This window comes from Hermetia illucens, chromosome 1 (assembly GCF_905115235.1).
Source record: "Hermetia illucens chromosome 1, iHerIll2.2.curated.20191125, whole genome shotgun sequence".
NCBI lineage: Eukaryota > Metazoa > Arthropoda > Insecta > Diptera > Stratiomyidae > Hermetia > Hermetia illucens.
In genome coordinates this window covers 155,089,946-155,116,666 of record NC_051849.1, presented here as the reverse complement: position 1 = coordinate 155,116,666, position 26,721 = coordinate 155,089,946, and the positions used below count along the sequence as shown (strand labels likewise).

The 26,721-nt window shown below is 41.4% G+C and overlaps 3 protein-coding genes across 4 annotated transcripts in view; 2 read left to right on the top strand and 1 right to left on the bottom strand.

The window, feature by feature from the left end:
- Window positions 1–2,730: 2,730 nt before the first annotated feature.
- On the top strand, window positions 2,731–4,125 carry LOC119660310 (aurora kinase B). The gene is made up of 4 exons (XM_038068788.1): window positions 2,731–2,952; window positions 3,008–3,493; window positions 3,556–3,787; window positions 3,843–4,125. The coding sequence occupies exons 1-4, from the start codon at window positions 2,831–2,833 to the stop codon at window positions 3,957–3,959; spliced, it is 957 nt and encodes a 318-aa protein (XP_037924716.1). The 5' UTR covers window positions 2,731–2,830; the 3' UTR covers window positions 3,960–4,125.
- A 7,289-nt stretch (window positions 4,126–11,414) lies between these two features.
- LOC119661592 (protein mushroom body miniature) lies at window positions 11,415–13,510 on the top strand. The gene is made up of 2 exons (XM_038070995.1): window positions 11,415–12,473; window positions 12,525–13,510. Exons 1-2 carry the CDS (start codon window positions 11,574–11,576, stop codon window positions 13,086–13,088), a joined length of 1,464 nt encoding a protein of 487 aa, XP_037926923.1. The 5' UTR covers window positions 11,415–11,573; the 3' UTR covers window positions 13,089–13,510.
- A 9,847-nt stretch (window positions 13,511–23,357) lies between these two features.
- The window catches only part of LOC119647062 (SET domain-containing protein SmydA-8), a 31,321-nt gene continuing 27,957 nt past the window's right edge, over window positions 23,358–26,721 (bottom strand). For both annotated transcript variants that reach the window (XM_038047819.1, XM_038047820.1), the window contains exons 2-4: window positions 25,067–25,393; window positions 24,782–25,008; window positions 23,358–23,973 (exon numbers count right to left, since the gene is read on the bottom strand). In XM_038047819.1, the coding sequence (XP_037903747.1) occupies window positions 23,381–23,973; window positions 24,782–25,008; window positions 25,067–25,393 (1,147 nt within the window). In that variant the 3' untranslated portion in view covers window positions 23,358–23,380. The remainder of the gene's footprint in view (window positions 23,974–24,781; window positions 25,009–25,066; window positions 25,394–26,721) is intronic.

Here is a 26,721-nt window from a genome sequence, read left to right as displayed (position 1 = left end):
AGCCTCGAAATTCTACCGGAATTATTAGAATTTAATGACTATTTACATGGAATATATATAAATAAAAAATATTTTTATCTATTAAACATTTTCACTAAAAAATAACTAGTTTTATTTTACCTTCAAATTTAATTTTGCTGCTGTAGTAATTGTGTAAATTTAACATAGCTTAACCTACCGTAACTTTGTTAATTATAGTGGGACCCTTCTGAAGTACTTCATCAAATTACATTTTGTGTTAATATGTCCAGCCGTTTTCGAGGAGATTCGTTTGACATGCAGTCTTAAACCGCAGCAATTACATTTAGAAAACATGTTTTTAATAATAATGGGAATCTCATAGAAATATAGTGCTTTATATTATGGCCTATATTACTATATTTTTTTAATTCTACGATTTTTACTTCCCATAAATTTGGAAGTCAGTGGTCAAAGGATAGTATAGGTCCCAGGGCGAAACGTGGATTGGTATCCACGATGGAGCATAAAACCTGGGAAATGCCTGCTGAACCGACACCAACAGCTCTACTACCAAACCCTATCTCCACCTCCACGTGGTGACCGCTGGGAGCTTTTTCTTAACGAAAAGCTGCAGACGCAGAAGGATGAAGGCGAGTCTCCGGCGCCTAAAAAGGGACAAATTGTACTAACTGGTCCTCCAGGTTGGGGGTTGGGTAGGGCTGACAACCTTACACGGAAAACAACTTGTTACGAAGCCACAACAGGAGCCTCGGACTGGATGGATAGCACAACGACGAACCCGGCAACGACAAAGGAATAACGATTTGCGCATTTTCTCATGGAACGTGCGCTCCCTGCACAGAGATAAAGCTGCTGACAGCTAGCCGAAACCCTGTCCCAATATAGGGCTGATGTAACAGCATTACAGGAGATACGTTGTACAGGGACCGGTTTCCTGGAAAAGAGTTGCCACACCCTAGATTATAGTGGCCATCCAGTAAACCATGTGCTCGGAGTAGGTTTCTTAGTCAGCCAAAAAATGAAATCTGCTGTTATCGGCTTTGAAAACAAGCGAACGGCTATGCACTCTGCACTTGCGAGGCAAATTTAGAAATATAAGCCTCATTAACGTTCACGCCCCTACAGAGGAGACTGCAGAGTCGGAGAAGAACACCTTCTACGAGGCAGTAGAACGAACCCTCGAAGCCTGTCCCAGATATGATATCAAAATCATACTTGGGGATTTAAACAGCCAAGTATGGTAGGAGCCCGTATTCAGGCGATCCGTTGGCTCCCATAGCTTACACCAAAATACAAATGATAACGGACTTTGGATCATTCAATTAGCAGTGCCACACGAAATGGTTGTTGGAAGTACCTGTTTTGATCGGAAAGCGGCCCAAAAACTTACATGGGCCTCTCCAGTCGGGACCAGTTTCAACCAAATAGACCACGGGTTGATCGAACGCCGCCACCTCTCAGCCTTGATGAATGTCAGAACATATAGGGGGGCCAATATAGACTAGGATCACTATCTCGTTAGCATGGTGGTCTGAGCTCGAATAACAACACCACCCAGAATCCCCTCTGACAATCAGGTATTTTTCTTGTGGTGTATGTGCATAACCGAAAAATTTCTCTGTTCACCGTAAATTAAATTATAGGTGAAATTGGTCCGGCCAGGGAACCTTGAAGAAAGAAAGCGTCGTCGAAGATTCTTGGTAACAAAGGTTTCTTATGTAATAATGTACATTGGCGTCAGTCACACCCCGACCCGGGGTGAAAATACGCGCCCTCTCTGCAATTGAGCAATCAATCAAATTTTGTTGAAGTCTCTCTATACCGGCCCCTAAGAACATCCCTGGTCCGGCGGAATTGTCCCGTTTTCCACGCTCCTCTCAATGGGTCTGCTTCCAGCGAGTCTGTTCGAATTTTAGTTCCTATTTTCGAGGAGTTAGTCTATTTTCTTCCTAGGAATGCAGCTGAGTACCGATTTATGTTTTCTAAAGTTAACAAATGTGTGACACTTATTTGAACGTTGAACACAACCGGGTTTTTTTATCGCTTCCTACACATTTTTTCTCCTAAAGACAGTTCAGGTTTTTTATTTCAAGAATGCAAATAAACTCGAGGCTTAATATCACAATTTTCAAACGCCACCCTGTAGAAGCAGACCTAATGAGATAGAGAGGGAATTGGGCAATTCGCCCCAGTCCTTGAGTTCTCGCAGAGTTTGGAATAAAGATATTAATGAAATCAAGTAACAGTCAGTGGGCCCACGTAATTTTCACCGCTGGGCCGGATTTTCTCTCTAGAGACCTTTATAGTGAATATCATATTGGAACGCTGAACTTGTTTTAACCATGTTTAAAATAATAAATAAAACTGAGATTATTATGCATAGTATTCATATCCATTACTAAAAACATAGAAACACAGATTCCATTCAAAAAAGTAATATTTTCTTCAATTTTATGACTAAAAATGTTCATCTTGAAATTTCGAGACACTTCAATGGCTCTTGATTTCCGGCTGATCTAATTGTAATGAAGACCAGGTGAAGGGATTTTCAAAAATGTTATGATTTAATTTTGCAATAAACCAAATATATACACTTAATGTTTCGTGGCAAAATTGGCCATAATCATTACTAATAACAGAACAAACTGTTCGTTCGGCTGACACGTAATGTCTGAGTCAGGTAGAGATGGCGCTCACAGCACTGTGAAGACCATAAATACCAAAATTCTAACTGTCAATTTTCGAAAGTTTGAAACAATAACGAATAGACTGGTGCGACTTTTGGCGGTTCGAGTTGCTTTCATTCAGTTTAAAGTTGATTTGAAAAGTGTAAAAGAGTTTGTAAAGGATGAGTGCAGCTCCTGGCATTGAAGACTTACCCGAGTTGTTGAAGGATGTTTCCCCAGTGTACAGAGAACCAGTCACGGATACCGCGATGAAAATGATGCAGCATCCCGCCTATGGAAATCCGTAAGATACGACCGTCAATAAGTTTTAAAATATTTTTTTTTTATAACTTATGTAGGTATGAATGGTCAACTGCTGATTTTGAATTAGGTGCTCCATTGGGCCGGGGAAAGTTTGGAAGAGTTTATGTTGCTCGCGAAGTTCATAGTCAATTTATGGTTGCTATGAAAATCATGTTTAAGTCGGAATTGACTAAAGGCCGAGTTGAGAGACAAGTATTGCGTGAAATCGAAATTCAATCCCGATTGAAGCATCCGCATATCCTTCGGTTGTACACGTGGTTCCACGATGAGAAGCGGATCTACCTTGCACTCGAAATGGCCTCACAGGGAGAACTTTACAAACATTTGCGCAAATCGCCCTTTCACCGATTTGATGAACATCGATCAGCGAAGTACACTTATCAGGTTGCTGATGCACTAAACTACTGTCACATGAACAATGTAATTCATCGAGACTTGAAACCTGAAAACATCCTTCTCACAGCGGACGATAATGTGAAATTAGCGGATTTCGGATGGTCAGCACATACAATGTCGAATAAGTGAGTTACAAAGTTAGTTTTTATGTACAAACTTTAATTCAAGAATTTATTCTGACTCGTAGGCGTAAAACAATGTGTGGCACTTTGGATTATCTGCCACCCGAAATGGTCGACGGAACAAGCTACAATGATTCTGTTGACCAGTGGTGCTTAGGGATTTTGTGCTATGAGTTCCTTGTAGGGAATCCGCCTTTTGAATCAGAAAATACGGAAAGTACATATAAAAAGATCTCAAGATTAGATATTGTTTACCCAAAACATTTGAGTGTCGGGGCTAAGGATCTCATTTCCAAAGTAAGTAATACGAATGTGATTTACATTTTTCTCTCTACAATCTGAATGCTTACAGTTGTTACGTAAATCAAGTGCAGCCCGTATAACTTTAGTCGACGTTATGAAGCATCCATGGGTGAAGGAGAACATGAAAAAGTCTGGCCGGGAGACTGTTCTGCACAAGAAAGTCTAGTTCTTCATTATTGATCTCTGGAATGATTATATTTATGCTTTTCAGTAAGTTTTTAATTTGTTTTGTTAAGCTAAGTTAAGTTTTGGAATATTCAAATTGTAAGCCGATAAAATTGTATCATTTAATCATAATAAAATATTTTAACTTACTTTTGTGCATTCTGGTACATCGATAGTAATTTATTTCTGAAAGCCTGTAGGTGCGGGCGCTATAGGCAGTTTGCCCTGACATCTGGCTTGGCTCAAAGATTGCATTACAATACAGCCCAAATGTGTAGCCTCCCCGCCATTTTTTAGTTTTTTGAGTTGCATAAATATTTTTTTTTAATCATTCAGTTTTGGTACAAATACGCATCACCTTGGTGGTATACTTTGATGTTAGATCACCAACATCATATATATTTATATATATACTTGGCAACCGATACTACTTATCTTGACTTGCATTTATTACGTTTATATCGTAAAATGTACGGCACTGAACAGTAGATATGAATGAAGAGTGAGCCCATGCAAGAGAAGAAAAAAAGCGAAAGGTCCCATAATACTACAACATTTTCCCCAAGTAAGAAGCAAGGGATGGTATAAGTATTGAAATTTTCAATTGCTTTGCTCACCATTGAATCCCCATAATTAAAATTATCTACTTATCATTTGTCCACGAGAAAACCAGCCAAGGAAACAACGAATCAGCACTAGCTGACTCGCAGGTATTTCTTTTATAAAAACATTTGAGTGGACATTTTCTTATTAGTACTTAGCACGTAATATATGCATATATTATGTGAGAATATCCACTTTAGGGTGATACTGACATTCACAGTCTTGAATTTACTCAGAAGCGATAACTTTGTTAATAATACTGCGATTTCCACCAAAGTTTATGTAGTAAGATTATGCTCTATAATATAGCCTATATTTCTGCTTTACCTCATTATGATTTTGTTAGTAATAGTGCGATTTCCATCAAGCTTGGTAAAACATGCCCTATGCTATAGCCTATATCGCTGCAAAATTTCGTGATTCTGGGATGAACTTAAGTTCGAGGGGGGTTTGTAGTAATATGCTATTAACTTGATTTGAACCGATATCAGAATGGAGGGTATTTCGGAGCCTAGGCAGCATGTAATCGCGGCCTCCTGATTTTTTCACATTTTTCGGTTGGGTAGTTTCTGAGAATGGGTTCGTGAAAGAAATGATCAATTTCGACCCCCCGCACTCCCCACTACTAACCAACACCTTTCATTTTATACGCCACATGACTATATTTTAGCTTTAGTCTAGCTTAGACTACAACGACTGGCGTTTTAAGTCCAATATAACTCGCAACCTTGTCGTGTTTTTGCGATGATAAAAGGGAGCGTCTTTCCACCTGATGGCACTTTCGGTCACGCTGCTCCCAGGGCAGAGGTGAGGCAGCGTCTGATGAGTTGCCTCTGCTCTGGACGAAACCGTCAGTCAAATTTTTGATTTTTTCCACTTTCCCTGTTCTGTGCAAAGTTTAGAAATGCAATTATTTCAACAGCAGCCTCAAACTGAGGTTGTTCCCCGTTAATGCCCTCTCTCTGCTGCTATATAGGGGTAATATATGGAAAGTAACTGTGAGACAATAACATGAAATGAAGAACTTCGTCGTCGTACTGGCCACCTATTTGTGAACGTTTTGGTTAGAAGGCGGACGTTGTAATAGATAGGTTACACATTGGGGTAATTTGAGGTACATTGCCTGAAGCCGATAATGATGACGCGTACCTGTGGCTGACGTGCTCTGCCCCACGTAATTTTATTATTAAAAATGAACGCTTCAGTGTTTAATAAGAAATTAAGATAATTATGAAGAAGAAGGAAATTAATAAAAGATTTCGACTAAATTCAAAATTCCTTTATATCTAAATAATATAGAATCGAATGATTTTAGCAGAAACCCAGTCGCGCGCACATGTGTATCATGAAGGAATTAACCTTTAGAATCGGTTTTCAAAGATTACGCTGGTCTGCTTCGCCAACAGATAAGGTAAATTAAAGGGTGATACTGCCTTGTATGTAAGAAATCAAGTCATTTTCTACGATTTATAAAATAAAAACGACCTCCATGGGCGAAAGTCAGCAGGTTTTTTACTTTTATTTAAAACAAAAAGGCAAAAAGCTTCCTAAAATATAAATAAAAACCTAGTTAATATTAATTTTTAACAAAATGGCGGCAACTTGAAATAAAAATTTGGTTTTTTGCGAAAATTTTTCTTCTAAAATCAACCATAAAATAGTTCACTGGAAGATGATACTATTTGGATTTGTCCGGTTGCCAATACGAGGAGCTAGAATTTCGCCTAATTCGGAAAACACATTTAAAGTTTCGAGTGTTAAAATTTTAAGAAAATGCATATTCTATCTCTAATCTACGATACAGAAACGAGCATCTTTATGCCCCTCATTCTTCCTTTGTCAAAAACATGTTCTATGGGATTCTCTAGCTTCTTCAATGGAGAAACCCTGAGACTGCGCTATAAGCGTGGCGTCAGTCCCTGAGCAAAAGTTATAACAATAAAATGCCATTGTAATACCAAGTTGATTCATAACTTGCATTATACCATTATAAGCATTGTTGGGATAAGTTACTGCTAGGTTCGCAGCAATATCGGGCACAGTTTCGTTACTGGAAGCAGATTTAGGAACCATTGACCATACCATTGCATTAAAACTTTTGTCTTAGTTTTGGGTAAATGGGTTAATAACTCATCTTTGTTTAAACAATTTACAACGAGATTTTACTGCCTTAGATGAATATAATGCAATGTTGGACCATGCCTACAATTACCTTCATCTTGTGTGATCGATTTTCATGCCAAGCACACCATGAACTCCTTTCCTAGTTGTATAATAATGTTGGGGCTTCTTATTCTTAGAGATTTTATGATAAAGCGTGGTTCATATAGACGTTCTCCATACTTTCAATTGAGTTGGCTGTTTTCACCTATAGTTCAAAAAAACCTATTTGCGTTTTCTAACAGAGTTTTTGATATCAGCTCGTATTCTAGGATGAATATTGAAGTATTAGCGACATCTATTGACCTTTCTTTAAAAAAAAGATTACTAAACACCGATAATATGTAATAATGGTGGTCAAAGGATTGGTACCCACAGTGGAGCATAAAACCTGGGAAATGCCTACTGAACCAACACCAACAGTTCTACTACCAAACCCTATCTCCACCTCCGCGTGGTGATCGCTGGAAGCTCTTTCTTTATGAAAAACTACAGACGGAAAAGGATGAAGGCGAGTCTCCCGCGCCTAAAAACCGGACAAAATGTACCAACTGGTCCTCCAGGTTGGGGGTTGGGTAGGGCTGACAACCCTACACGGAAAACAACTTGTTACGAAACCGCAACAGGAGCTTCGGACCGGACAGATTACACAACGACAACGGAATAACGATTTGCGCATTTTCTCATGGAACGTGCGCTCCCTATACAGAGATGAAGCTGCTGAGCAGCTAGCCGATACCCTGTCCCAATATAGGGCTGATGTAACAGCGTTACAGGAGATGCGTTGTACAGGGACCGGTTTCCTGGAGAACAGTCGCTACACCATATATTATAGTGGCTATCCAGTAAACCATGTGCTCGGAGTAGGTTTCTTAGTCAGCCAAAAAATAAAACCTGCTGTTATCGGCTTTGAAAACATAAGCGAACGGCTATGCACTCTACGATTGCGAAGCAAGTTGAGAAATATAAGCCTCATTAACGTTCACGCCCCTACAGAGGGGACTGCAGAGTCAGAGAAGGATACCTTCTATGAGGCAGTAAAACGAATCCTTGAAGCCTGTCCCAGATATGATATCAAAATCATACTTGGGAATTTTAACAGCCAAGTAGCGAAGGAGCCCGTATTCAGGCGATACGTTGGCTCTTATAGCTTACACCAAAATACAAATGATAACGGACTGCGGATTATTCAATTAGCAGTGTCACACGAAATGGTTGTTGCGCGGGAAGCGGACCACAAACATACATGGGTCTCTCCAGACGGGACTACTTTCAACCAAATTGACCACGTGTTGATCGAACGCCGCCAGCTCTCAACCTTGATGAATGTCAAAACATATAGGGGGCTTGAATAACAATACCACCCAGAATCCCCTCTAACAATCAGGTGAGAGTTAACACTGAAGCCATCAACAACACAGCCCTCCGCGACACCTATAAAGCGAAAATGGATGTCGCAATAACCGCAGTCAACAGAGGACCTGGAAATGAACCATCAACAAAAGATCTTCACAATCACCTGAAGAACGTTATCATTGATACGGCCACAAACATACTTGGCCCCAGCTGCAAAAGGAGTCGGAACTTCTGGTTTGACGATGAATGTAAGCTAACAATGGAACGGAAGAGTGCCGCATACCGAGGAATGTTGCATTATCAAAGAGCACGGGCACGCGCAGAGACTTATCACGAACTCCGTCGAGCGGAGAAGCGACTTCACAGACGGTAAAAGGAAGCCTGGGAGAACCAACAAGTTAGTGAACTAGAAAAGTACAGGGAACAACCGCATCAGGCGCGCAAGTTCTACCAACAAGTCAGCAGGATGAAGCCTTATGCACTTCGATGCTCATCCGGCCGAGACAAAGAGGGAAATCTGATTTCCGGCAGAATGGGCATATTGGAGCGATGGGTTGAGTACTTTGATGAGCTACTGAACAACCAGAACATCGGCAAGTTAGAGGTCCTGCCAACTGAAGACGACAGACAAATACTGCCACCACCAAGTATAGGAGAATAAGTCACCAGGAGCCGATGGAATTACAGCCGAATTGGTTAAATATGGAGTCGAATAGTTACACCAAGTGGTTCATCAACTTGTGCTCAAGGTATGGGACAGCGAATCAACGCCTGATGATTGGCAACGAGGCATTATCTGTCTCATACATAAAAAGGGAGATATCACACAGTGCAGCAATTATAAAGGTTTCACGTTACTGAGTACCATCTATTAGATATTCTCCGCTATTTTGCCATACGCCCAGAACATCATTGACCCATACCAAAGCGACTTCACTCCAGGCAAATCAGCAGCGGATCAGATTTTCTCTCTGCGGCAAGCGACGGGAAAACTGTTGGAATATGGATACGAGTTGCACCATCTATTCATCGACCTCAAAGCCGCCTATGACGTCGGATACCAGTCGACTCAGCTGTGAATAAGTACCTGAGTCAAATCAGGGTAATAATCTCGGGCGAGCGCAATGCTGACCACATTGCCTCCTATAGTGCACGGTTACGGCCTTGAATGAAGTGCTCTAACACACTTCAAGGCCCTGGTTCAACATGGATTATTGCACCAACGATTATTATTACTATGATAGCATATCTAGGGTAAAACTGTACACGGCCATGAGAGAATTCGGTATCCCGACGAAATTAATAAGACTGACTAGGCTGACCCTGAGGCCAGATAAAAGTAGAAGGATCACTCTCAAGCCCATTCGACATCAACAACGGTTTACGACAAGGGGATGCCCTATCATGTGTCCTGTAAATGCAAGAGGTACGATCCTCTTTAAGTCCACCCAATTATTGGCCTATGCTGACGATATGGACATCATTGGAAGAACCATCCGAGACGTACAAACTGCTTTCATCCAGATCGAGCAGGCGGCAATTGAGGCGAGACAAAGTATATGGTGGCAACGTCAGCACCGGAAACCAACCAACCCACAACATCAAAATTGATAGACCAGTAGCTTACTCCAAACTACAATTTTATTTTCAACATCAAACTGCACTGGTCAAACAGGAAGAATAAGGATAGGAAACTACAACTTTGAGACCGTCGATTTCTTCTATCTAGGGTCGAAAATCACAACCGATAACAAAGCTCTTACTGTACAAGATAATGATTTTGCCAGTCCTTATGTATTCCTCGGAGGCTTGGGTTCTTAGCAAGAAGAATTGCGAACTCTTGACCGCGTTCGAGAGAAGAATCCTCCGAAGAATTTTTCGCCCCCTACATGAGGATGGACGGATTCCATAGCCTACATAACGACGAAATATATGAACGATACCATGACCGTCAGGTTTTGGATAAAATCCAACTCAATAGGTTACGGTGGGCGGGTCACTTAATCCGTGTGGATCAGGATGATCCCACCCGGAAAGTCTATAAGGGTAATATCTATGGTAGAAAAAGAAGACGAGGCAGACTCTGCCTAAGATGGGGCGATTGCATACGTCAGGACGCCCGACAGCTTTTAGGGACATCGAATTGGTGGACATAGGCGCAAAACCGGGATGTCTGGAGTTCCTTATTAAGGCAGGCCTGGACCGGATACTGGTTGTTGCGCCGTTAATGATGATAATATGTAACACATTATTCGCCATCAAACAAACTCTAAAGTTAAATGGCGAATTTTCTTCCAAATTACCATCAAATTGTCATCAAGACTTTACTCACAAATTGCACTTTCTTACCATTAAAAATATTTTTGGATAACATTTTTAAATAGTTAAGCGTTAAGTAAAAGATAAATCCTAAAAAAATAAAAAGGTGGTATTACCCCTTAAACGGACAACTCTCCCAAGGATATTTCAACAAATTCAATAAAAACACGGAATTTCCGTAAATATTCAAATCTTATTTTATTTTAGTGCACAAGAGTCACTCTAACCATACATTAAGAATCCGTGGTGTTCGTCCTTCTTTCCCTCTTTTCCATAGAGCGTTTCTTTGCAAGGCGCCGCTTCATCAGCTCCACAGCCGTTTCCAGATTTTTTGCTGCTTTTCCCTTGGCGCAGAGTTTCGTGATTACTCTTCGATAATGATTTTTGTCTTCAGCTGTCATGTCCGCCATGGAGATCGGTTTCGATATAGGGTTACGGAAAGGATTGTCATCCCGAGCTTCCAGCTCTTCCTCATTTCTACTTTGAATGATGGGTATATCAGGTCGACTTTCTCTGAATTTCGTCCAGGGTTTAGTAGTCTTTGCAGCATCTTTTAGATAGTCGCTCACTTCGTTCTTGGTTTCTTGTGATTGATTCCGAAACGGATTATGGATGTTTCCTTTAGTGTCTTTGCTTTCAAATGCATTGTGCTTCCCCGCCTTGAACTTATTTTTCTCGAATTTCTGCTGATGGCCGTCGTGATCCTTAAATTTGTTCTTCTTTCCGCAGTGTCCTTCGTCGTCTAGATGTTTTTCTTTTTTATTCTTGGGCATGGTTCCGCGATTTTGCTTTATAACTTGTTTGTTTGTTTATTTTCACACCTAGTACGCAACAAAAATGTGTTCGGGAATTTGACAGATCTTCCTGGTTGAATTGTTATGACAGCTTCTTACAGTCGGCTGTAAAATTTAGACATGTAACTTGAAACAATATTCGGAATTCAATGTTTTTAAAGACAGAAAATGATAATATATAATTAATGTGAGTTACTTAGTCTTATTCTAGTAGTGGCAGCTTATCGTATACTAACTTCAATAGTAATGGAGAGAAATTTGACTAGCTCCCGTTTTCGGAACTATAGCCTTTCAAGCACGTGCGTTGTCTGGTAATGACAGTTGTCGGAGGCCTCATGTCAAAAGTGTAAATCGGCCGGCAAGCAGGAATCGCACGGAAGGATATGCCTTCAAAAAAAGAACGCCGGCGTCAGAGGATGAACGCACGAGATAATAACAGAGGAGGAGAGAATAATTACAATGACAGAGAAGATGGGTATGGATTCAACGGTGAACGGAATAATAACTGGGGCAATAGTCGCAACACAGGCAGTAAAAATAACCGCAAAAACAACAAAAATAGTCAGAAATACGGCAGAAATAATTTACATTCTCAAAAAGGAAGCCGAGGCCAAGATCGTCGTCGCGGAGGAGGATCGAACTGGGATAATCAGGGTGGCGATCATGCTTATGGTTTCCGGAAATTCAGAGACGACGCCGACAATCGTTCACGCGACGAAAGAACGGGAGCCGAACATAGACGATTCAATTTAGAGAACCAGTTTTATAACGAACAAGCTAATGCTAGTAATCCTTTCCGCGAGGATCATCCGCATGAAGGCAATATTGCCCCAAACACTACGGAACCAATGCGTGAAAGGAAACAGTCGGAAAGCAGTACAGATTCGTCTAGCTCAGGAGGAACCGAGGATAGTGTAGTGCGTGATCTCAAAGATGCTGTTAACGATACGTTGCTCTCTGGGAAAGCGATCGAGCCGAATAACTCACAAAGTAATCTTCAAACACCAGCTGTAGAGCGTAATCATATAGAGACCCAAAAAGAAAAGACGGAATCCAAACCAACTGTAAAAGTTAAGAAAGAACCCACTTCCAAATCGGAAAGCTCTTCCTCGTCATCCAGCAGCAGTTCAGAAGAATCTTCATCCTCGTCGGATGAAAATGAACCCAGGAAAGCAGCCAGTGTAGAAGATGTAATTTGTCTGGGGAAACTCGAGAAAATTGAGAATTTATTGGAAGATGAAGTTGCAGAAAACTCATCAAAATGTGCCCTTTGTGACAAAACGGTAACAAATACAAAAATTTTTATTGCCGAAAATAATTTTTGCCTCCCATAGGGTCATATTTCATTTCACTGCCAAATGATTTGCAAAAATTGCAACGGGAAGTACCACGGCTTGAAAGACTGCCCAAAACCAGCGAACCTATCTATCGTCTTCAGTAACTTTATACAATTTTGCTTAAAACAGAGTTGCATGTATAATCCTGGTGCCGAATTCGTTGTTGATGAAAACATGCAACTGATCCCATCAGCAGCTTCGGCTTCAGCGGATGGAACGAACAGCTTGCGTAGTGTGGGCAAAAAGCGGAAGAGAAAATCACACCCTAGAACGCCGCGAATATCAAACCGAAAACGTCACAAGTCGACAACGTCTAGTTCAAGTGATAGCAGTTCGAGCGATACATCTTCGCGTAAACGAAAACGTCGAAATACAAAGTCTGATAACCATCAAACTCCACCACCTATTCCATTTGCTGTTCCATATCAACCCGTCTTCAATCCCACATACGGTTTTGGATCATCTGGAGGAGTGAATCCGCTACTTGCATTCAGCCAGATGATGGGCTTGAATCCTGGTTCTATGAACTTCCGAAGCGACTCCGTGGCGAAAGAATTGTAGTATGTAATGTCAAATATTTAGTGTACAGTTTACTGTGAAAGATGTATAAGTTATTAGTGCGATAAGATGTAAATTTTTATATTAACGTTTATTTCATTAGGAAATTGGGTTTCTTTTTTTTCTTTTATTAATTATTATTCTTCAGAAATGATATTATATAATTATGTATATCACCCTTTGTGAGTGCGATAGACGGCCTATTAGCGGTTAAAAATCCCACACTCCCAAAGCACGTGAACCATGGGGTTAGTCTTTCGAAGATTTCCACCTCTTAAAAGCAAAGTTTTCCATAGTTTTCTAAGGCGACTAATAGAATTGTTCCAAAGTAAAATACAGCAATTGGAAGGATCTATATTCTCCCTACGGAAATAAGTGCCAGTTGATTGCAAAATTTCATTTCGTCAATAGAAGTAGGAAAAATATTTATGCAGCGCTTTATTTGAAATGATGCTGCTTCCACTTTCTAAGCTTATTGTTCCTCTGATATGTGGCTGGAATGTGTGCCATTTGTAAAAGAATGGTAGTTTGGAACATGAATACGAGTGTTGAATGTTGATAAATTGATGCCAAAGAAAACCGAACGTGAATGGTTGTGCAACGGCGAATCGAATATATAGTTGACAAGTTCTATATTTTGGAGAACTTATCATCTTGTACTAACCATATTTTAACACATTCATTCTGAACGTATATCCAACTAGGGAGTTATGGCAATTCACAGTACTTCTGAATATCCATATGCATGTGTTTTTCGATAGGAGAAACTTTTCAATTTATTTGTTTGGTTCTGACAGGAGATTGTGTATCTAACGGATGGATGAAAGTGCTTTATGGTGAGTTGGATTATGTTGCCTTATACTACAGCCTGTTGAGCCTACATCTCCTACATCTCCTTAGTTCATTTACGTGACGGAAAGCCCCATCCTAGTCACCAGGCTAAGGAGATAATCTAGCCTTTTTCGGGGATTGTTATTCCCGAGAACGCTGGCGTAATGAGGCTGTTGGAGGCTGTTTATTCCCCCTAATTGCAAATTCTGGACATTCACTATATATCCCCATCGTCTGCAGATATTTCCGTAGAGGACAGTGACCCGTTACTAGGCCTACAATGTCCTCATTCTGAGTTTACTCAGTTTCAAGGTGTCGGCTACTTTAACCTGCCGTTCGTCCTCTAGCATCCATTTCTATGCCTTTACCCTACCGCTCCCATCGCTAGTTGTTGGAGCTCACAACTATAGTTTCGCCGATTCCAAATGCAAGCTCCACCTACGTAAATAATGTTTGGGATAGCTCTCTTGCAAGTCCACAAGTCTTCTCATTGCAATCAAAGTTTTAAAGTTATGCTGGTCCTATAGCCATTTAGGTCTGGTCTTTTAAAGCTGCCTGAATGTCAGAATATAACTTGTAACAGGTTTATACTTTCTCTGTAGATTCTCTGACACCCAGGTTTATCGCTTTTGCCTGTATCTAAAAAATATTAGTATATTGGAGGTTTTGGCATATCGTCTCTTGCATATATCCCGTATTTTGCTTTGCATTCATTTGCTGTAAGTTATCTAGCGTCCTCACCTTCGCCACCATTCCATCTGAGGCAGGGTTTACATTGTTTTCTATCATCACTCTCAACCATACGGATTAAGTGACCCGCTAGCGGTAAGTTGTTGATGCATGCAAAAGGAGGGTGTAATTTTTTTTCACCAAATCTAGTCATGTGGGATATCAAATGGAAAGTTTCGATTAGTACTTTTCGAAGCCGTGGTTTTGACATTTGTTGGAAAGGTGGGAAGTGCTGGGGGTCGAAGGTGATAATTTCTTTCACAGAGCCATTCTTAGACTCCACTCAACCGAAAAATTTGAAAAATATCAAGAATGTGCCGCTATATGGTGTCTAGCCCCCGAAATATCCTCCATACCGATAATAGTATATTACTATAATTTTTAGTAATTGACTGCAAAACCCCCTTAAGTTCAACCTAGAATCATGAAATTTTGCAGCAATATAGGTTACAGCATAGAGCATGTTCTAACGAAACTAACGTGGAAATCGCACTTATGCTAACAAAGTCATAATGGGTTAAGGTCGTCGCATCTGTGCAAATTCAAGACTGTCAGTATCCTGTGAAAGTGGATAATGCCACATAATATATGCATATATTACATGCTAGATCCTAATGGGACAATGTGTTTTTTTTATAAAAAAATATGCAAAACCTTTCATACCTGAAGCGTCCTGCTTCCGGTTTTCCGACTTGTTTTATTTTGAAAATAAGGAATGAAATCAAAATAAAAAATGTATCCGATTGCTGTTATTGCGGTACACAGGGGTGTATTTGATGTTGAAATTGTCCTTTTTTGAGACTTGCTCTAACTTCTCCTGCGTTTTTGATCGACCATGAAGCCGAAGAAGAAAATATAAATTTAGTTTTGTTTAGCACACATTTAGTTATGTCTCGAACTAGAACTAACAGAATCGATTAAAAGAATGCAATTTTGACACTAAAGGGCAATAACGGTGAACATTCATCCATTCCGTTTCTAGCTTGCATTCATTGTCGAACCAGTCTTTCTAGTTTTTTTTGCGGCTTGGGCCAAATAAGTTTGTAACCGTATTAACGATAACATTCTTCAGGTGGTTGTGAAGATTATATATTCATGTTTTATTTCCAAGACCTGTGTTAGCTGCGGTTGTTGCGGCTTCAATTTTCCACTCATATGTGTTCCGAATTACTTTGTTATGGATAGCTTCATTGTTCACTCTCACTTGATCGTTAGAGAGGATTCGGATTGGTGTTATTCGAACCCGGAGCATCATGCCCGAGACATTCTTCAAGACATCCTGCGCCAACCAGGTATTCCAACAAACGTTTCATGTGGCACTGCTGTTTGAACAATCTGCAGTCCGATGTCTTTTTGGTTTTTTTAGTCTTTGTCTCGTTTTTAAGCGGTGTAGGCTCGTTGTGATCGCTTGCGCCCTTTTGTTCTGTCAAACGCCCGATCTGGATGCAGTCGCGAAGCTTTCAAATCCCCATCCAGGGTATCAAGTCACCGTTGTTGCGGCCACCCTTTTGGTCGCTTTTTGACTTTGATCACAAAGAGCATCAGTTGTGGAGCCCCACTTCATCCACGTTGCGTTAATGCGCAGAGCAATTTAATTTCTGTCCCTACTTGGCTGTTACGATCTCCCACTCTAAGTAGCTTATACCTTCCATCGTTTAATATCGTGAAGTAGATACCATTTACGCTATCCTTAAAGGATAGTAGAGCAGCTCTTACTTTTCCAATGGTAATCACCCCTCTCACAGTGCCCAGTTCATCAGTTATAGACTAGTGGGATCCATGTCTCCAGCTCTTCTTTATTCCGGTTTTTCCGTGAAGGCATGTAGGATTTTGTTTCTTTCTTCTCCATAGTGCCCGCCCGCAGATCCATTTTAAAAAGGCCGCTGATCATGAAGTGAATATGAATGGAGCAAATGTTAAGTGAGACGCTTGAATTTCAATTTTTCCATGAAAAAGTGGAGCTTTATACGGTGACTACTCTTGAAGTTGTTATCGTGACTGGATTTCGGATACCAGTCGACTCAGCTGTTAATGAGTACCCGAGCCAAATGAGGGTAATAATCTCCTGCGATCGCAATGCTGACCACCTTGTCTTCTATAATGTAGAGTGGCGGCGGCTTCGCGACGGGAGCGGGATTTTATTCACTGTTTTGGGATTAATTAGTTCAAATAAAACATTCTCTAAACTCCGCCATGCTATTAAAATAGCATGCTGGTCCCAAGCCTAGGTAAAGGAGAAGTGTTTGAGGCAACGTACTCTGCACTAACCTCAGTAAAACAAAAATAAAATGCTGAGATCAGGGAAAGAGATAAATGGAGTATAGTTGGAGTTATTCCACTATGCTAAATCCTACTTAATCTCTCTTTGTGACAGTCGTTGAAAACAAGATGATCGGATTGAGTCACAAGCCTCGGAGAAATGCTAGGGCGTCCACCTCAGTCGATGCAGCAGGACGGCCCCCGTGCTGCCGAGAAATGGGCAAGGATTCTAGACGCATGGACGGCGTCAGGACGTAAGCAAGTTAGTCCAAACAAAACAAATACGTGTCTGGATGCTAAATGTTGGTACCCTAACTGGAAAGACCGAGGAACTCGCAAGAGCCCTTCGGAAAAGACGCATTGATATCTACGGTCTGCAAGAAACCTGATGGTCTGGTGCCAACAGCTGCGACATTGAACGCGAACGTGGTAGAAATGGCTATACACTTCTCTATTTTAATAGCCCACAAACTCAATATGGTGTTGGCATTGCCATCTCAGAGGGTTTCTGTGATGCCATTGAAGAAGTCGAACGATTTGATGATCGGCTGATACAGCACACCATTATATCAGTTGATCGCACTATTTACTTCTTCACCGCGTACCCACCACATACAGGTCGACCTGATGCCGAGAAAGATGCCTTCTGGCAACTTCTCGATGAAAAGACTTGTCACGTGCCTGCTGACGACTATATCATCATTGCCGGCGACCCGGTAGGTGAAAGGCAGACGGTAACAGGTGCCAGGGTGAAGGGGGTTCGGAGCACGCAATTAGGGTGGCGAGCGTATAATCGATTTTGCGGACACCCATGACCTTGTACTTATCAATACATGGTTCATCAAACGATTGTTTCATCTTCCTACATTTTATAGTAAGAACAGTAAAACGCAAATCTACTATATTCTCATAAGACGCCGACATTTTACCACTGTAACTGATTGCAAAGCCATTCCCTATGAGACCATCGCATCTCAACATCGGCCATTGATTGCCGTCCAGCGGGAGGAACCCACTGGCCCGCGGCATTAAATAGTGGCGATTTGGTGAAAAGAAAGAAGAAACGATCTCACTAACTCGATTACCGACCATCACGAATGTGGAAGAATCGTGGAACCAAATGAAAGACACGATGCACAAAGCGGCCTCTGCAACTCTCGGGGTCATAAAGCCGGGTAAGCGGTACATCAACCCAGATACTTGGCTTTGGAATGATGGCGGGGTCGGCTCGTCGTGATCGGTTTCGCTATTTGGAGCTATCGAATGCCTGATCTGGGTGCAATCTCGAGGCTTTTAAATCCCCATCCAGCGTATCAAGCCACCGTTGTTTAGGTCTGCCTTTTGGTCGTTTACCATCGACTTCGATGTTCAGATCAATCTTGGCAAGTGAATTCTCGTTGCGTGACCATACCATCGAAGACGCCTCTCTCGCAACTTTTCCATGATCGGTGCAACCCCATAACGATCGCGGACATCCTCATTTCTGATGTGATCAAAACGTGTCACGCCACTAGTCCAACGTAAGATCTTTGTCTCCATTACCGCAAGACGCCGTTCATTGTATTTTATGGTTGGTCAACACTCAGAACCATAGAGAGGGACAGCACGGACAACATTGCGGTAAATTTTCGATTTGAGACATTCGTTGATCGATCACAAAAAACACCAGTTGTGGAATGCCACTTCATCCAAGTTGCGTTAATGCGTGAAGCATTTTCATAACGCAGTTCTCCATTGGCTGATAGCGTTGAGACCCGAGGTATTTAAATCGTTCAGTTCTGGACAGATCACTGCCGCTGACAGTGATTGTGCCTCTTTCATGGGGATCGGTGGTCAAAATTTCAGTTTTGTTTAAATTCAACCTGAGACCGTGTTGCATGACGCGATCATTCCATTTTTGGACAGATCATTTTTGCTATCAGATGCTGGGAAAACATCATTTGCATAAAGCAGTGTGTAGGGCGCTAGACGTTGGATATCCCGTGTGACGGTGTCCATAACAAGAACAAAGAGGAGCGGTGAGAGGGCGCTTCCTTGATGAATACCAACGAAGACACGAACCGGTTTTGATACACCCGCCACACTTCGAACTTTACTTTTCGGATCGTGGAAGAGCAATTGAACCTAGCGCACGAGTTCTTCTGGTACTAAGTGTTGTCGTAAAGCATACCAGATGAGTTCGTGTGGCACACGGTGAAACGCCTTCTCTAGATCCAGAAATGCAATGTGAAGAGGGCGATGCTTCTCACGATGCTTCTCCATGAGTAACGGCGCAGCGTGTATTGCGTCAGTAGTTCCGCAGTTTTTGACAAATCCGGCTTGATTCATGGTTATTTCAACGATTTCGCGAATACGGTTCGTGTGCGTTGCCGTTCTTGACGGACAACCACCTCTCATAAGTTTTCGCCCCTGGCGCTATAGATGGCTATATGTTCCCCTCATTTTAGAGTCGAACATTAAACCAAGGTATTTAATCATTTGATTTGACTCAATAGTCAACTCGCGGAATGATATGGGACGCAGGGCCAGAAATCTTTTTCTTATCGAGATGATTACGTCCGTTTTTCCCAACGGTAAGCTGAAATCATGAGCAGTCATCCATCTGCTTATCTGTTACGACGTTGTTCATTCCACCTCCCAGAGATGATTCAAATATGGCAAAATCGACTCGACCATACGTACGTACAACATAATCAGATCATTAAGGCGCTAATTTACGCTATCCACATTCCAACCCAAAAAAACCTAATTGCACTTGGAAATAGTTACCCAACAGAATTCGTATTCGTAATCGTACTCGTAAATACGAATACGTTTGTATTCATTTTTGGACGTGAGAATACAGCCATATTCGTATTCGCTTGTGTAAATACCAAAGTATTCACTTCTTCGAATACAAATATATTCGTATTTATAGGAAATCATTGTACGAATTTGGTTGTATTCATATTTGCGGTGGTGTGTCAAAGGGTAGTATAGGTCCCAGGGCGAAACATGGATTGGTACCCACGATGGAGCATAAAACCTGGGAAATGCTTGCTGAACCAACACCAACAATTCTACTACTAAACCATATCTCCACCTCCACGTGGTGACCGCTGGGAGCTCTTTCTTAACGAAAAGCTGCAGACGGCGAAGGATGAAGGCGAGTCTCCCGCGCCTAAAAACCCGGGAACGACAAAGGAATAACGATTTCCGCATTTTCTCATGGAACTTGCGCTCCCTATACAGAGATGAAGCCGCTGAGCAGCTAGCCGATACCCTATCCCAATATAGGGCTGATGTAACAGCGTTACAGGAGATGCGTTGGACAGGGACTAGTTTCCTGGAGAAGAGTCGCTACACCATATATTATAGTGGCCATCCAGTAAACCATGTGCTCGGAGTAGGTTTCTTAGTCGGCCAAAAAATGAAACCTGCTGTTATCGGCTTTGAAAACATAAGCGAACGGCTATGCACTCTGCGCTTGCGAGGCAAATTTAGAAATATAAGCCTCATTAATGTTCATGCCTCTATAGAGGAGACTGCAGAGTCGTAGAAGGATACCTTCTACGAGGCAGTAGAACGAACCCTCGAAGCCTGTTCCAGATATGATATCAAAATCATACTTGGGGATTTTAACAGCGAAGTAGGGAAGGAGCCCGTATTCAGGCGATACGTTGGCTCCCATAGCTTACACCAAAATACAAATGATAACGGACTGCGGATTATTCAACTAGCAGTGTCACACGAAATGGTTGTTGGAAGTACCTGGTTTGCGCGGAAAGCGGTCCACAAACATACGTGGGCCTCTCCAGACGGCACCACTTTCAACCAACGCCGCTATCTCTCAGCCTTGATGAATGTCAGAACATATAGGGGGATCAATATAGACTCGGATCACTATCTCGTTGGTATGGTGCTCTGAGCTCGAATAACAACACTACCCAGAATCCCCTCTGACAATCAGGTGAGAGTTAACACCAAAGCCATCCACAACACAGCCCTCCGCGACACCTATAAGAGGGAAATGGATGCCGCAATAACCGCAGTCAACAGAGGTCCTGGAGATGAAGCATCAACAAATGATCTTCACAATCACCTGAAGAACTTTATCATTGATACGGCCACAAACATACTTGGCCCCAGCCGCAAAAGGAGTCGGGACGGCTGGTTTGACGATGAATGTAAGTTAGCAACGAAACGGAAGAGTGTCGCATACCGAGTAATGTTACATTCTCAAAGAACGCGGGCACGCGGGAACTCCTGCGAGCGGAGAAGCGACATCACAGACGGAAAAACGAAGCCTGGGAAACCAACAGGTCTGTGAACTAGAAAAGTACAGGGAGCAACCGCACCAGGCGCGGAAGTTTTACGAACAAGTCAGCAGGATGAAGTCTTGTACACCTCGATACTCATCCTGCCGAGACAAAGAGGGAAATCTGATATCCGACAGAATGAGCATATTGGAGCGATGGGTCGAGTACTTTGATGAGCTACTGAACAAACAGAACATCGGCTAGTTGGGGGTCTCGCCAACTGAACATGACCGACAAATACTGCCACCACCAAATATGGAAGAAACAGTTCATGCAATTCATCGGCTTAAAAATCATAAGTCGCCAGGAGCCGATGGAATTACAGCCGAATCAGTTAAATATGGAGGCGACCAATTACACCAAGTGGTTCATCAACTTGTACTCAAAGTGCAAAGGCAAATCAGCAACAGATCAGATTTTCTCTCTGCGGCAAGCGGTGGAAAAACTTTTGGAATATGGACACCAGTTGCACCATTTATTCATCGACTTTAAAGCCGCCTATGATAGCATAGCCAGGGTAAAACGGTACACGGCCATGAGAGAATTCGGTATTCCGACGAAATTGATGAGACTGACTAGGCTGATCACTCTCAAGACCATTCGAAATCAATAACGGTCTACGACAAGGGATGCCCTATCTTGCGTCCTCTTTAACGTGGCCCTCGAGATAGTGATCCGTGATGCTGAGGTAAATGCAAGAGGTACGATCTTCTGTAAGTCCACCCAACTACTGGCCTATGCTGACGATATCGACATCATGGGAAGAACGACCCGAGACGTACAAACTGCCTTCATCCAGATCGAGCAGGCGGCGCGAGATCTTGGACAGCACATGAATGAAGGAAAGACAAAGTATATGGTGGCAACGTCAACACCGAAGACCAACCAACCAACAACATCAAAACGCCAGTCCTCATGTATTCCACGGAGACTTGCATTCTTAGCAAGAAGAATTGCGAACTCTTCGCCGCGTTCGAGAGAAGAATCCCCCCGAAAAATTTTTGGCCCCCTCCTTGAGGATGGACGATTTCGTAGCCTACATAACAACGAGATCCATGAGCGATACCATGATCGTCAGGTTGTGGATAAAATTCGGCTTAATAGGTTACGGTGGGCGGGTTACTTAATCCGTATGGATGAGGATGATTCCAGCCGGAAAGTTTATAAGGGCAATATCTACTGTAGAAAAAGAAGACGATGCATACTTTGTCTGAGATGGAACGATGGCGTAGGTCAGGACGCCACACAGCTTTTAGGGATATCGAATTGGTGGACCTCGGCGCAAACCAGAGATGTCTGGAGTTCCTTATTAAGGTAGGCCTAGACCGGATACCGGTTGTTGCACCGTTGATGATGATGAACCCAACTTTGACTCAAACATCGCTGGTAATGAGAAGGCTGACAGACTGGCTTGCCAAGGGTCTGGATCCACAATGATGAGACCAGGACCAGTTTTAGGCATCCGGGAATCCACTGTCAAATCTACTCTGAATGGTGAAATTGCAAGGATTCACGCAGCCGAGTGGAGAACTCTTGACGGCAGCCGAAAATCCTTGTAAAAATTGGAACCGCATTTTTATTGTCCCTTAAGAAGAGGGACATGAAAATCCTAGTAGGGCTTTTAACGGGACACTGCTCATTAAACTACTATATAGAAAGTTAGGGATGGTGGTTTCGGTTATATGCAACCAATGTAGAGGAGGAAGAGACTGCCTTGATATGAAGCTACCCGGCCTCCTCAGATATCAGGCGAAGTCACCTTGATGAGGTTTTCTTCAATGAAGAATCTCTCTACCTCTGGAGAACGTTCTAAGATTCGCTGAAGCCTGCGAACGACGTAGGCATTAAATAGGCGATTTGCAACAATGGATCTAATAAGGGGCTGAGTGCTCGGAGCCGCGGCTCCCACCAGTAAACTAAACTAAACTTCGGGTTTCCCTAAAACTTTATGTTGTTCCTAAACTATCACATTTACCTTCACTTCAACTTTAGACGAGATTTTAGACATGTTGAAATATTAAAAGGAAATGTGATTTAATATCATGGATCAATCATCAATAGAGAAATTCTAAGGATATTATTTTGAAAGTCTTTCGAAGCTTAAAATTGTATCTAGTCACTTTAAGTTCTTTGAAAATATAAACTTGCAAATTTTTTCAAACTAGATTTATTTATCGTTCAATTTCTATCAATTGCTAACATAGCTTCTCTCAATTGTTCTAGTGCCTTTTTCCCAACCACCGCAAGCACTCCTTCGGGCGAAAGTGAGTCTTCATTTTCTAGAATTGTAACAGCTTCTTGCAATACTGAGATTGCCTCCCCTAGTCGAGATCTATATATGGTAGCATCTATCATTTTGCATAGGTATAACTTATGTGCAATAAGTGCTAATGGCCCATAAAGTTCATATAAAGCGGTTGCTCGTGATCGACTCAGACCTGGCTCGAAAATATCCAGAACTTTCAATACCAACCGACATAAATCGATTTTATATTCCAAAACAGAATCTGGCAGGGTAACTAATTCATATCCTTTTACTCGTCCGTACATATGTGTTAAGCTCTGTCTCAAGTTTGTCTGTATGAAATGTAAAGGATGTAAAATATGATGGTATTTTCGGTGCAATCGTTCAGTCTGTTGTAAGCGCATATCACTGTAAGGCATTGCTTCAACGACGGCCACCTCATCTTGTATAGGATCCAGAATTGCATTTATTTTGCTGGATGGAATAACGCATTCGCATTTGTTGCATTTCCAGTCGCTAGAGTTATCTGAAATTATCATGAAAAAAATATAATGATTCAGTTATTCTATTTTTTTAGTTCCATTTTCAATATTATTTGAAGTCTTAAGCTAGATTGATTCTTAGTTGTTGTAACTTGATTGTTTTGTTTTCCTATTTTTCGCGTCCGAATCAGACTTATCTGAATATGGAACCATCGTAGCAGCTCTATGTGCTGTTCTACGCTCTAGCTCTATCTAGTGTAGGGTTCTACACCGATTTTTTCTGTCTCGTGTTTTCACCTTTGTGAAATATAGGGTATCCAACCAACCTCATTTTAGTATTGTCATGTTTTTTTTATTTGGGAGACCGGGCTTCAGGACTATTATCACCACACCAAACGAAATTCGAACTAAGGGTAACGATACCGAAAGGTTGACAAGCAACCAACCCAGCGCATATCTATCTTTAATTGGCCAAAATAAGGAAAAGAACCATACTCATATTCGACTTACTGCGCACTGCTATAATGACTTTGTAATATCAGAAAATGTTTGGCAGTCGAACGACAACCGCTCCAGTATGTTAAATGAAATTGATGGCGAATCATTATTTAACCACGTCTCTTAACATATTTATTCCTTTTGTATTAACCTGTTACGGCTAAACTTAATAGCCCTTCTGGAGAGGACATCCATACTGTGTGACCTATAAAGTGTTTACATCAAACTTAATCTGGATCTGGATTTCCAATACAGTGGTGGTGCGTTGGATCGAGAATGAATGCAAATGAATTCAAATGTGAATATTGTCACGTTTAGGAGAAACAGTTTTCATAAATTTCGCTATATACATACCCAACGGATTTATTGTAGAAATGTATCCACTATCACAATCTTCACATATCAGGGAACTAAAGTAGCTTCCTAGTTCAGTAGGATCGCAACATCTTTCACACCTACATGTAAAATATTTTCCATTCTTCAAATGTTGCTGACGTTCAGCAGTGCCATCAAGGGTGAACGTATATGAGACGAACAATTGTTCATCTTTTTTAACATCCACTAAAGTTCGTAACTTGATTCTGAAATTGGAAACCAATAAACTTATAAATCAATGATAATGATTAAAGATGTACAAACCGATAGTCTTCGCTAGGATAAATGGTTCTGATTGTATTTGGAACGCAATTATGAGCTAAAATTGCTGTTTGTGGGAACAGACATCTTATGGGATGTCCTTGCGGCGTTTTCGCTTCGAATGCATTCACTTGTAATATTCCCACAACTCTCATAATCAATTCTTCTGAAAAACGGGAAAGTTTGCATGGTCCTCTTAAATAACGTGCGATGTTGATTAGGTCAGCATTCCAGATTTCTTGAAATCCTCTTCTCGCTTCATCGTGATATTCCATTGGTTCGACCTCACGGTCCCATCTTTCCGGATGTTTTTCCTTTTCAAGAAGGACTCTGAAATGGGAAAATGTTGGAGTTTTGCAAATACCTATCGTTTTTTTTATCCACATGTGAGCAAAATAACAAGTCAGAAACTAGAAGCGCCGCGATGGACGATCGATGGATGCAATTGTACAAAGCTCGTAGGTACCTGCTCAATGCATACAAGTCACACTACTTCTTTTTGTGGTACTGACATTCTATGTGCATATCTCAAAGCGGAGCAAATTTACGCGAAACAGACAATTTTGATCTACCATAATTTTGTTAATAATATTAGGATGTCAAACAAACTTTCCTGTGTGATGGTGTGAAATGATACAAAATGTTATCATATATTGTTATTAACTTATTTGAATTGATATCAGTGTGCCAGGATATTCTGAGGTCTAGATGTCTAGGCGTCAATATGATTTTTCGATTAGGCAGTCTCTGAGAATCGGTACTTGAAATAAGTGACCTCTTTCTGCAATCAGTTAGTTACTTCGTCATTATCCCAAGAATACGCAATGACATTCCGTGCACCAAAGAAACTTAATTTGCTCCTCCTGTATGTAATCTTCTTAGGGCATACCTAATGATGTGTAAATATGTGTTCATGTAGTTTCTTTTCAGACTATACATGGATAAGTATTTGCTTTTCTCTGATGGGTAGACCAAATGGAAGTAAATACAAAACACAAAATCACAATGTTAGACGAGGTAAGGAGTCAACTTTATGCAGGATTTGAGATCCCAGTACCGGCGGCTTTTGGGAATGAGCAAGCAGGCTCTAGGATGTCGATATCCCTTGATCGCAGTGTATTGACGGTGGACAACTTGGATACCGTGGTGTCTAATGTTACAAACGACTTAGATTTAGCGAAGTGCGACCTTGCCGAAGCCGAAAACACTAGAAACAATCCTGAAGAAAAATTAGTTGAAAGCAGATCGCTGGACGACAACAACTGTAATAATACCCACCACATTTATGATATTAAATAAGGGCGACATCAGTAGGTATTCCAGGATCAAGGGGAGTTTGTCAATTCTGAGATCTTCGCTAATGTTAACCGCAGAAGATAAAATATACGAAAGGTCAATGAATGCCAAAGCTGAAGGATTGTATAAAAGGCGTAATCCGCTCGAATTTCCGTCCGAATTTATCAGAGACAAACACAGCTATTAGAGTCCTCTATAATAGATTTGACCTCAATCCTGTCAACGATATTATTTCTTCTTATTATCGGTGACTCTATGCTGCCTTGTCCAGAGGACGTGGAGCAATTCAATCGACTATGCCATCTTTCCTCTAACAAGTCAACTACGCTGATTACATCTGTTTACTCTATCACCCGGTCATG